We start from the raw sequence: 12,252 nt of genomic DNA, 5'->3' as shown, positions 1-12,252 counted from the left end.
GTAGAAGGGACGAAATGTTTTGATTGGATGTTTCTCAATAAACTGTTAATCTGTCTGACGTGGACACCGTACGAAACAGAACCTACGAAGAAGAACACAAGAAACAGAGGAGAGTTCAAATTTTATAAGATTAGATCTCAGAATCAGACAAAAGCTTCCTTCTTTGTCTTTGAAATTCGCCATGAAATCGATGCTCAACCACAGAGCTCCACTAATCTCTTCTTCTTCATCTTCCTCTCCTACTAACTCTTTCATCACCAGGCTTCTTCTTCTACTGACTCTACTCCCAGTCTCCCTCGCCTGCCTCGCCTTCATCCTCCAATGGCGAGGCGGCGGCCTCGCCGATCCCGCCTCCGCTTCCGTCATCTCCTCAACCTCAGTCCCCGGCGGAGGAAACTCCGATCTCAACCACGAGGTGTTCCCCGGAATGGAGACTGTCTCATCAGTCTCCCCGAAAGCTCACCAATCTTCATCATCGGACTGCTCGAATCTAGCTCGAAGCTCTTCCCCTTCGTTTCCTTACTACGGTGATTGGAACTTCGGTGTTGATTCCAATCTAAAGCCTAAGGTAAATGTAAAGTCCTCTGATTTACAAACAGAGTAGCTTGCTTTAAACTGATTTGGAGGATTCTATCAGCGCGATCTTCTTTGTGGGTTAAATGGATTTGGAAGTATCTTATTCGAAAAGGGTCATTCTGGAGTGTGAAGGTGAAAAGCAGTCTAGGGTCTTGGATGTGGAAGAAGCTATTACATCTTAGGCCTTTGGCAATGCAGTTAACGAAAATGAAGGTAAATAGCGGATCTAGTACTTCATTCTGGTATGATAACTGGTCGCCCTTGGGAAATCTAATAGAGTTAACAGGGGAAAGAGGTAGTATGGATCTGGGTATTCCTCTTAATACTACAGTAGAAGGAGCTATTCAGATGTATAGAGCTAGAAGACATAGAGTAAATACTCTGAGGTTGATAGAGAAGGAAGTTCTGGCTCTAAAAAATAGAGGTCTTAATAGCAATGATGATATTTGTCTTTGGAAGAGGGAGAATGGAGAGTTTAGAGAAGGTTTCCTCACTTCGCAAACATGGAATCTTATTCGGGTACAGTCTCCTAAAGTTTCATGGTCAAAGGGAGTTTGGTTTTCGGAAGCTACTCCAAAGTTCTCTTTTATTATTTGGTTGGCCACTCTTAACAGATTGGCGACAGGAGACAGGGTTCAAAGATGGAATCCACAGGCAGATTCTACTTGTTTGCTGTGTAAAATGATGGAGGAGAGCAGAGATCATTTATTCTTTGAATGTTCATATTCAAAAGAAATATGGCAGGGGACGATTAAAGAAATGATGGGAAGAAGGAGATGTTATAAATGGTTGGATGTTTTTCAAGTGGTAGCAAATGGTATACAGGGGAGGATAGTGACTATGCTACTGAGATATTGCTTTCAAGCTGTGGCCTATGCAATCTGGCATGAGAGGAATGTTAGAAGAGCAGGGGAACCTTCACTGCCTGCGTCCTGTCTGATAGCTAGGATTGATAAGCTAATCAGAAACAGAATCTCATCAATTAGAAGAAGAGCTGGAGGAAAACATGAGAAGACTATGAAGGCTTGGTTTGGAAGAGGATAAAGGATAGTAGTATGTTCTTAGGAATTTTCTACTTGTAAAAATGAGGCAGTAAAACACTCTGTACAAAGGTTTTTTTTTATTTGAATAAATTTAAAATTCTTTCAAAAAAAAAAAAAAAAAAAAAAAAATGTAAAGTCCTCTGCTTTCAAGTGTTTCTTTGCCTAGAGATTGTTGCCTTTTGATCAGATCTGTATTTGGGTTTTGTAAAGTTCGTAACTCTATGATTTGGGTATTTTACAGATATGTATCACGACTAGCACATCAGCTGGATTGGATCAGATTCTACCGTGGATGTTCTACCACAAGGTTCTTGGCGTCTCCACGTTTTTTCTTTTTGTAGAAGGGAAAGCTGCTACGCCCACCATTTCTAAAGTCCTCGAGTCTATTCCTGTGAGTTTAACTAATCTCCTAGTTTTAATTGTATGTTTATTGTCAATAAATGTAGGCCAATGCCTCTTGCAGGGGGTTAAGGTGATATACAGGACAAAAGATCTAGAGGAGAAGCAGGCAAAGAGGTTAAGTCAACTATGTGCATTCATATAATGTTGTGTCTTCTACTACTGACGTCATGCTCTTTTTCTTTTGGTTTGCTTCATCAGCCGGATTTGGAATGAGACGTGGCTGTCTTCTTTCTTTTACAAGCCCTGCAATTATGAGTTGTTTGTCAAGCAATCTCTCAACATGGAAATGGCTATTGTCATGGCAAGGGTAAAAGCATTTTTGGTTCATGTTTCATGTTTATATGTTTCACTCTTTTATCTGGTCTTAATCTTGCTAAAAATGTCAGGAGGCGGGCATGGATTGGATACTTCACCTTGACACAGATGAGCTAATATACCCAGCAGGCGCTCGTGAGCACTCACTGAGACGCTTGCTTCTTGATGTTCCTCCAAATGTTGATATGGTTATATTCCCAAATTATGTGAGTCAACTTTCTGCTAGTTTGGTGAGTGTTAAGAGTGCCTGGATATGAATACTTTAATTTTGGGTTTTGTTTTTGTTTAGGAAAGCAGCGTGGAACGTGATGATATCAAGGATCCTTTTACAGAGGTATAACTAGACTGAAGAGCTGTTTGGTGTCAACATTTCTATTTTCGTTATGTTAGTATGACTTCTGAGATATGTTTTGTTGCAAGCAGGTGTCAATGTTTAAGAAGAACTATGACCATCTCCCAAAAGATACGTATTTTGGAATGTACAAAGAAGCAACAAGAAACAATCCAAACTACTTCTTGACTTATGGTAACGGCAAATCAGTTGCTCGGGTTCAAGACCACCTCCGACCAAATGGAGCACACAGATGGCATAACTACATGAAGACTCCCAAGTATGTTGATCATAATATTCAAGCATAAGTAAATTTTCTATTGGTTGAGGAACATGAGTCATCAATTTTATTATTTATTTATGAAGCCAAATCATGTTTTTTTCTGTAAATAGTAACCTTTTAATTCTTGGCAGTGAGATCAAATTGGAGGAAGCTGCTGTCTTACACTACACATATGCGAAGTTTTCTGACTTAACATCTAGACGTGATCGATGTGGCTGCAAGCCTACAAAAGAAGACGTGAAAAGATGCTTTATGTTGGATTTTGATAGATCTGTAAGCATCTTTTTTCTTGATATCTCTTTCTTGAATTCCTTTAAAGACATTTCTTAAACTATCTGTGTGTTCAAGTCTACTTACTATTGTAATGACGCTGTCTGGATGATGAACATTTGTAGGCATTTATAATCGCGTCGACAGCAACTGAAGAAGAGATGTTAAGTTGGTAAGAGCCTTGGCCAAGTTGAAAAAGTTAACTGTCCTATTTTAATTACTCATTATATATATCATGTTTAGGTACCGTGAACACGTTGTTTGGGGAGACAAAGAGGTGAAGACGAAACTACTTAGGAAGGGTATCCTGACTCGCATTTATTCACCAATGGTAAGCAATACTCATCAACTTATTACATCGAGTTCTTGCAATGTCAAGTGTATAAGGCTTACATAGCGTTTGGTCGTATAATGCAGGTTGTTATACAGGCATTGAAAGAGTCTGGTGTTTTCAGCGCAGTTGTGTCATCAGCTTCTTCAACAAATCTTTCAAAGAAAAATTTCTTAGCATCAATGCACAAAAGCAACTCATCAAGATCTGAGTCCCTTACTTCAAAGGACAAGGAGTCTCAGGGTATCTCTGCAAGGCGGCACCTTCTTGGAGCTGAATCAGCGGTTCCTCCTTTATCGCCTCCTGGGATGGAACACGCTGGACTTGTCACAGAGGATTAACAGATTTTTGGCATCGGTATGATGCATTTGCTTCCTCCTTACTGAGTGATATTAATACTCGATGCAATGCTAGTAGTGCTGTGTAGGTTTTAGGAGAGTTGAGTGAAGAAAGTAAGTAGAAAAACACTTTGGTTCTTTCATCTCATTGATTTTTTTACATACGGGTGAACATTCAATACTAAGTCATGTGTATATATATATTTTGAGGTTATCGTTCACGAATTCATAATGTAACAACATTTCATGGATTTGAATATTTTTCTCTGATTTGAGTTTGTGAAATTCATTTTTAAGCGTATAATAAATCAACTAATCAAAATTATGTTAACGTACAAAATCAAGAGCAATTACTTTATACATCGAAATTATACTTTTCATTCTAGGTATTTTAATTGTATGAGATATCTCTATTTTAGTCTTCTTTAATATATGAAAACGGTGCCTCTATACTCCAAGTAATTTTATGTAATTCGTTTAATTATTATTAAACCTTCAAAATCAAAAGTCAGTTTGTGCCAAACAAAAACATCCAAATGCAGTGTTTAACTTGACCCACAACAGACAGCTGATGGTGGCGAGTCTAAACTATCGCCACCTCAAAAATCAAGAGGGCCTTATCAAAGGAAGAGCACGAGGAAAAAAAAAAAGTAAAGAAACGTAAACAGAATCATGATTTAGAGAAGCTCAAGTGGGACTTTCAGAGGGAACAACGATCACCACACCATCATTACTTGTCGACTACTTCAATCAGACTCGGCTCATAATCGCCAGGAGCCACAAATCCATGGAGGTTCATCACCGTTGCAGCTACATTCGCAAGCCCTGGTGTGTCCAAGTCCTGTCTGAACCTAACTCCTGCTGACAAACCAGGACCTCCTATGGCAATTGGCACCTGCAACGCACATCATGCCGGAATTTCACTTCTGGTAGTAAAACCTCTCACTCATACTTGGTCTAATCTTTATGATGCACAACGCTTAGTTTTTTAGTAATGCTAGAACTTACTGGTTTCAGGGTGTGAGAGGTGAGAATCTGAAGCTTTCCTTCCTTGTCAAGAGCCGGCTTGCCAGCTTTGTCCCTTTTAACCATGTCCTCAGCATTTCCGTGATCTGCTGTCACAACATATATCCCTCCCACCTTCTCAATGGCATCAAGAATCATCTGCACACCGAGCAGCAGCACTTGTGAGTCATATTGCAACCAAGACTAGTTACTCACATTCACATGTCAAAGGCGTAAAATGAAATCTTACCCTAACAGCAACATCAGCAGCCTCGCATGCAACAACAGTAGCGTCAAGATCGCCGGTATGACCCACCATGTCTCCATTCGGCAGGTTAACACGCACCTGCAAGAAGTTCATTCACACCATAGTTAGAAACCGAATTTTCAAAAGGGGTTGATACAAACGATAAAGATCATACACTCACCTGGTCAAAGTTGCCACTAAGGATAGCGTCCCTAGCTTTCTCAGCAATTTCCAGCGCTTTCATCTTTGGCTGTTCATTGAATGATATTCCGCTGTCACTCGGAATCTCAACGTACTTCTCTAGCTTTTCGTTGAAATATCCAGAGCGGTTTCCATTCCAGAAGAAGGTAACATGGCCGAACTTAACAGTTTCACTGTTTCATCAATATAAATGGGTCAGTTAACTCATACCTTCAAGCCTCATCAAGAAAACGACAGCTAGGACATTTCACCAGTTTCAAATAGCAAGTAACCCCAAGCATAAACTAGACCTCTAACTAGCAAGTAGAGAAGGCATTTTACTTGTTTCAGGATTTCATTTCTAATATCAATTGAAGCAAAAAAATAAACCATGACAGATCATAAAGACTAACGTCCTAAAGAGTATAAAACTTATAAATGAGAAACAGCAAAGATTTGAGAGATTCTGAAGGTTAACCTGCAAGCAAAAGTACGGACTCCATTATGTGCAAGATATTCACCAGAAGTTCTGTCAATCAACGGTGGAGAAACAAGGTAATGGCTAGGAAGCTTTAGCTCTCCATCATATTGGAGCATTCCTGCGTAACGAATCTTCGGGAAACGTACGCGATCAAACTTGTCAAAATCTTCATTCTCGAGGGCCTTGGCAAGCATGACCATTCGATCAGCACGGAAGTTGAACGTAACAACCGCGTCACCATCAACGATCGGACCAACAGCCTTCCCACTGTCGTCAACAATGACAAACGGAGGCAAGTACTGGTCATTGGCTTTAGGTTCAGCCCTCAGCTTCTTAACCGCTTCAAGAGCGTTTTTGAATTTGTGGGGAGCTTCTCCAAGGACTTGAGCGTCCCACCCACGTTTCACAACAGTCCAATCATTCTGCAACAAAAGCAAAGCATAATCAGGATTCACGAATTGAAAGTTCAAGTCTAATCCTTTCCTAGAGTTCATGGACTCTATTCTCACCTCATAACGGTCCATTGTGACATACATACGACCTCCACCAGAAGCAACCTGAGCATCAACACCCTTGGAACGTAGCTCAGCGAGCTCACTTTCAAGAGTCTCCACAAAGCCGACACTAGAGCCGTCCAAAACATCACGACCATCCGTAAGAATATGAACACGGATTCTCTTAGCGCCACGTTCTGCGAAACCCTTCAACAGCAACTGCAGAAACAAATATAGAAAATTAACAAACGCCAACACTTTTAACACATTAAGGCTGTAACTAGTGAGGAATTAAGGGGAATAATCAATTCCTACTCATTTCTTATAAATTACACAAGAACATTTGCAGCGTATGATTCATTAAATTTTAGGGAATGAAAGAACAAAAACATTCCTTATCAAAATTGATATGTAACAAAAGTAATAAATACTCTTTTTCATTCCTTTTATTTTGTTACTAATCATTCTTTTTCTATTTATTCCTATTTAAGATTTAAAGGAATTAAAAAAAGCTACCTGCACTTGATCTAACCGAGAGTGAACTCCACCGTCACTTAAAAGCCCAATAAGATGCACAGTGCCCTTCTCAAAAGACTCAGAAATGTATTTAAATCCTTCATCTTCATAAATCTTCCCGGACTCAAGCGCGAGATCAACAAGCTTAGCACCTTGAGCGTAGATTCTCCCTGCTCCGAGAGCATTATGGCCAACCTCGCTGTTTCCCATATCGTCTTCGCTGGGAAGACCAACGGCCGTGCCGTGAGCTTTGATCAGCCTCCACGTATCAGGACGTCCCTGTGTGAGAAAAAAAACGACTAATCTCTTAATTTCTCATTAAGTTTGTCGTTTACATTAATCACACCTCTTAGGAGTGTGTGTAACAAACTATCAAACCAGATAACAGAATATTAAACCGGTCGGTTCAGCATACTAAACCGAATAATCTGTTAACATCGTTTAAAATCCACACAAAAACACGAATCTAGCGATTTCGTCGAGAGGAATATGCGAGAGAACGTACGTTTTTGAGGGAATCCATGGCGGGAGTTGGAGCTTTGTGGATGCAGTTGTATTGATCGGGCTCGGATTCGCCCCATCCGTCGAGAACGATCAGTCCGATGGTTTTTCCTTTTGGGAGCTTGGGGTGGTCCTCGAGTTTCCAGTTAACGTCGCCGGAGCTACCCATAGCTGGATTCAGATCTACTCGATGGTGAGGAATCGTAAGATAAAGCAACAGATCTGAGACGCGAGAGAGAAGCTTACCAGCGGAGAAACAGAGGAAGCTCGTATGGAGATTGGCGAAGACGAAGAGGTGATGTGGCGAGAAATGCTAGGGTGATCTGACACTGAGACAAATATGAGGTTTTAAATAGAGAAAAGTAAGTGATGACGTGGTGAGTTTCAATGGGCTTTTCTTTGGGCTCAAGTAAACATTCTGAAGCCCCGGAAACGAATATTCTAAGTTAAGAATGTCCTAGAACATGAGGTAGGTAATTTTCAAGAAATGTGTCCTCCTCTAGATGGATTTACAGATCTGTATTTTTTTTTATGATACATGACTCCCATAAAACTAATTTATCATTAGACCTTTACAAAATAGTATTCTTTATATAATGATGTATGAATATATTTGAAGAGAGAGAGTGTGTTTAAGAAAGAGAAAGTAGATCTGTCATCGGGTCCGGTGACTGGCGGCGCGTCAGCGCGCGTGCCGTCACCGGAGCCCTCCAGCCACCCGTAAAGATAACGACCTCCGCCTCGGTTTCGTCTCCTATTCTGGCCGCCTTGCTTGAACTCTGGAACAAGGCCGTCCATGGCGGTTCTGCCTCTGGCGCAAGGGCGCGGTCGTTGTGAGGATGGCGCGGTGAGGTTTCTCGTTCGGTTACTTGGGTTTGTCTCCGGGAGGCGGAGGCTTCTTCAGCTCCGTCGACGCCGGTTCATGTCCCCGCGAGGTAGAGGCTACCTTAGCTCTGTCGTCGTCGGTCTAGCTCCCGGAGGATGAAAGTGTTTCGCTGCTTTGCCTCGCCGACTTTGGTCCCTAGGTCTCGTTTTAGGGTTTGTACTCTTCTTTCTTTTAGTTTTTACGGTTCTGGTTTGTTTGGGTGGGTGGAGATCCCGTTATAAGGTGATCGAAGCTCGATCTCGGTTAACGGTGCTGATCTGCGTGAAGCTTCTATCTCGGTGTTGGGTTTGAACGGTGTCGGATGAGATCTCGAACTCTCGATTGACTCTCTCCGAGTTTAGTTTTCACCGGAGAGGAAGGCGTTTGCGGTGGTGATGTGTGGATGGAGTGGTTTCCGGTTCTCTCGGGTTAATCGTTGGGTGGTTTACCGGTGATGTTTCGAAGGGGGCGACGTCGGAGCCGCAGCGTTTGTCCGCGCGGCGGCGGAGCATCTTCGGGTTCATCGAGTTTGTTGGTGGGCCTTGGGCCGGTTTGTGATTTGTGTTTTTTGGGCCCGTTTACTTGGCCTCTTGTATTGGGTATTGAGCTGCGAGCCCGTTAATGAAAATTTCAATTTGGGAAAAAAAATATAATGATGTATGAATCCCATGAACAATCATTTGTTTTTGATCTAAGTTCTAAAATTTGCAATATTTCAAGATACCAGTTTTTTTTGTCAACTTCAAGATACTAGTATACAACACGAGAATGATTCTAAAGCAACGCAGAACATCCGAGAGATACTTGATGATTGTTTTCATTAGTTTTTGGTTTTAGTTTTTAGATTTTGGTTTTAAATTTTGGTTTTTGGTTTTTAACTTTTAGATTTTGGTTTTTGACTTTCAGCTTTAGTTTTTAGTTTTTAGATTTTGGTTTTGCTGTATCCTTAGTTTTTTTTTATATAAAATAAGCAATATATTATTTAAAAATAATAAAAAATAGCAATAAATAAGAAATATATTGAACTATTTACAATTTTATTACATAATTTTTTTTTTTTTGTTTTTTAGAACTTGAATGGCTATTTTCAAATTAATGTAATATATTTTATTAATAAAATATTTTAAGTTTTATAATTTTTAGTTGTTGTTAAGTGTGTATAATAATTATTAAAATTATTCAATAATTTAATTTATAGAAATTAATAACTAATTGGTTACGACTAATACTAAAATTATCTATATTTATTTACATATATGAAACACAAATAAATTATTATACATTGATGTTTAAATGATAAAAAATTGTATGGGAATTTTATCTTTATGAAAATGTTACTTATTTTATTATTAATTAATTAAAATATAGTGTTTTATACAAAATTCGTTTTTATATTGAAAACTCACAAAAGTTGGTTTTTGGCTTTTCTTCACAAATTGGTTGAAATTTTGAAAAATTAGTTTCCCTAAATTTTAGGGAATCTATTTCTTAAAAAACTTGATTGGCAAGTGAAATGGTTTTTACAAAAACTAAAACTAAAAGGTACTGGATAAAAAATAGTTTTTACGCAAAAACCAAAAATTTTAGATGGGCTTCATCATAAAGTTTGTAATGGGCTAGTTACTAATTTTAATGGGCTTACACTAACCAGCTAAGGCCTCATCTGAGTTCATATATCGTGGTCAAAGCAATAATTATTAATTGGGCCAGAATAGGAAAGCTTATTTTCAGTTTTAAATTTTTTTTGTCAAAGGGTATAAAAGTAGGTATAATACGGTTGATATGGAAAAAAAATAAATACAGATACAGATAACAAATAAGGGTATACCGACAACTGTTACGGCGAAATGAATGCTGAAATGTAACAATATGATTGGCGGAAATAAAGTAAATACATATGAATGTGAATCATATTATATGGAATTATTTTAATTGGGGATAAAAAAAAAAGGAGAAAATGCGATGAACAGGCTGTATAGTTTTTGTGAACAAATGGGGGACTGAAGACAACAACACTCTTCTTCTCCCTCTTTGTCCTTTTGACCCTCTCTCTCTCTCTCTCTCTCTCACCGGCGAACCATTGCTTCTCTCTCCTCCTTTTTTCCCCACCGCCGACCATTGCTTCTCTCTCCTCAATTCTAAACCCCAAAGTTCCAATTTTTATCCCTTTTCTTGAACTCTTCTCCACACTCAGACGTGACGGCGACTCTTTACTGAGTCTCGTCTCACCGCTTTGAACTCGCCCTGGAGATTTTTTTTTTTTTTTTTAAATCTCCAGAGGCAAACCAAGAATGAGGATTCTCTGTTGTCTCCAGGTGCTTCTCCTTCTCTTCTCTCACCATCTCTCTGCTCAATCTCCTCCTCCTCCCACCAATGCGTCTTCTTCTTCTCTTGATTCCCTTCTCCAAGATTACTCCTTTAGAGCTTTCGTTCGTCCTCGCACCGGCATTCTCTACGACGCCGTCACCGTTCCTCCGAATCTAACGGGGATCAAACTCTCCGCCATGAGGCTCAGAAGCGGGAGCTTGAGGAGACGAGGAGTCCTTTCCTTAAAAGAGTTCTCGATTCCCAAAGGCGTGATCGTGAAGCCGTACGTGACAAGGCTCGTCTTCGTCTACCAAAACCTAGCGAACTTCTCTCAGTTGTATTACCCTTTGTCTGGTTACGACTATGTTGCTCCCGTGGTTGGTCTTCTCGCTTACGATGCTAAAAATCTCTCCGCCGTTAACTTACGGGAGCTCGAGATAACGGCGTCAAAGGATCCTATAAGAATCGATTTCTCTGACCTGGAGCCGATCCCTCAAGGTGGGAGCGTTGTTGAGTGCGTTAGCTTCGACTCTAGTGGTAAAGCGAGTTTCAGTGATTCGATTCGGAACACATGCGAGACGGAGAGGCAGGGGCATTTCTCGGTGGTGGTGAAGTCTGTTGCCTCTGCTCCTTCTCCAACTCCTCCTCCAAGGAAGGAGAAGAAGAAGAAGAGCTCTGAGTCTAATTCAAGAACTTGGATCACCGTTGGTTCGGTTTTGGGTGGATTGGTGCTGTTGGGGCTTTTGATGTTTCTGGTTCTGCGGTGTCGGAAGTACAAGAAGCAGGAGAGGATGAGGGAGATGGAGAGAGCTGGAGAGACAGGGGAGGCTCTGAGGATGACTCAGGTCGGTGAGACGAGAGCACCAACTGCTGCTACTACTCGTACACAACCGGTTCTTGAAACTGAATACGCAGCTTAGAAGTGTACATCTTCTTCTTCATCTTTGATCATATGTTACTGTCTTTTTTTTTTTCCCTACAATTATTTTTCTTTTTGGTAAAGTGTTTTTCTGATTATTTGTTCGTTGTGATTAGCAAGTTGAAAACTTTACTTTCATCTTGTTTTCTCTACGGGTGATTTAAGGAAATAAGTATTATTGTTTGTGCTCTCAACTCAAATCACTAACTTTGGTGGAAGATATGGATTGTTTCTGGAGTACACTCACATTTTGTTTCCTTTCTAACTACTTTTGCTGTAAAGCATTGATCTTTTTTGTAATAATGTCATCATCTTTTGTTTGACAAGAATATAACTCATGGATAACATCCACTCTCAACCTTGAGTTTAGCATTCTTCAAAAGATAGTAGTGTCTCATTGAGATTCAAATGAAATGTTGTAGTTTTAAGCTTCATGCAACTTGTTTATCCTAGCATGGTCTCTACTCTGTTCTTGAGGAGATGGTTTGCAATGCAGGCCCCATGCAATGCACAGAGCTCGATATCGTGGAGGATTGATTGTATTTATAGAGTTCAACTTCTTTCTTAACAGTCCTTTTTCTGTCTTCTCTTGAGAACATGACCTGCAATTAAGGCCCCATGTATACTATAGAAGCTGCTTAATTTTACAAACATTTATGTTTTAGTTCAGAATTGTCTCGCTTAGCTGCACTTCATAAGACAAGTCATAGCCCTCATGCGGCAGGTACTACTGTACTAGTCTTTGCTGTGGCAGAGATTGAAACAAGTTTTAGTCAAATGTGAAAAACATGATTGGATTAGGCTGGCTTTGGGTCTCATTGTGCTATAATGCATATTTTTTTATGTAC

At 40.0% G+C, this 12,252-nt stretch overlaps 3 protein-coding genes across 4 annotated transcripts; 2 read left to right on the top strand and 1 right to left on the bottom strand.

The window, feature by feature from the left end:
• Window positions 1-71: 71 nt before the first annotated feature.
• On the top strand, window positions 72-4,159 carry LOC106397559 (glycosyltransferase-like KOBITO 1). Its single transcript, XM_022714869.2, has 11 exons — window positions 72-568; window positions 1,861-2,010; window positions 2,083-2,135; window positions 2,220-2,328; window positions 2,408-2,542; window positions 2,626-2,670; window positions 2,760-2,947; window positions 3,082-3,223; window positions 3,346-3,392; window positions 3,464-3,551; window positions 3,638-4,159. Exons 1-11 carry the CDS (start codon window positions 182-184, stop codon window positions 3,890-3,892), a joined length of 1,599 nt encoding a protein of 532 aa, XP_022570590.1. The 5' UTR covers window positions 72-181; the 3' UTR covers window positions 3,893-4,159.
• A 192-nt stretch (window positions 4,160-4,351) lies between these two features.
• Window positions 4,352-7,693, bottom strand: LOC106401004 (probable 2,3-bisphosphoglycerate-independent phosphoglycerate mutase 2). 2 transcript variants are annotated; one of them, XM_048759355.1, is made up of 9 exons: window positions 7,560-7,693; window positions 7,318-7,484; window positions 6,813-7,091; window positions 6,312-6,515; window positions 5,800-6,224; window positions 5,323-5,515; window positions 5,145-5,240; window positions 4,898-5,053; window positions 4,352-4,784 (listed from the first exon to the last, which is right to left on the bottom strand). In XM_048759355.1, the coding sequence occupies exons 2-9, from the start codon at window positions 7,480-7,482 to the stop codon at window positions 4,620-4,622; spliced, it is 1,683 nt and encodes a 560-aa protein (XP_048615312.1). In that variant the 5' UTR covers window positions 7,483-7,484; window positions 7,560-7,693; the 3' UTR covers window positions 4,352-4,619. The 2 variants fall into 2 exon arrangements, with proteins under 2 accessions (XP_048615312.1, XP_048615313.1); XM_048759356.1 differs by having other exon boundaries at window positions 7,318-7,496; window positions 7,560-7,657.
• A 2,255-nt stretch (window positions 7,694-9,948) lies between these two features.
• Window positions 9,949-11,652, top strand: BNAC05G43950D. The gene has a single exon (XM_013842891.3). The coding sequence runs from the start codon at window positions 10,470-10,472 to the stop codon at window positions 11,403-11,405; it is 936 nt and encodes a 311-aa protein (XP_013698345.1). The 5' UTR covers window positions 9,949-10,469; the 3' UTR covers window positions 11,406-11,652.
• The last annotated feature ends 600 nt before the right edge of the window (window positions 11,653-12,252 follow it).

Source organism: Brassica napus, chromosome C5, assembly GCF_020379485.1.
Source record: "Brassica napus cultivar Da-Ae chromosome C5, Da-Ae, whole genome shotgun sequence".
NCBI lineage: Eukaryota > Viridiplantae > Streptophyta > Magnoliopsida > Brassicales > Brassicaceae > Brassica > Brassica napus.
Note: the sequence above shows the minus strand (reverse complement) of the source record. Positions and strands in the feature narration are given on the sequence as shown.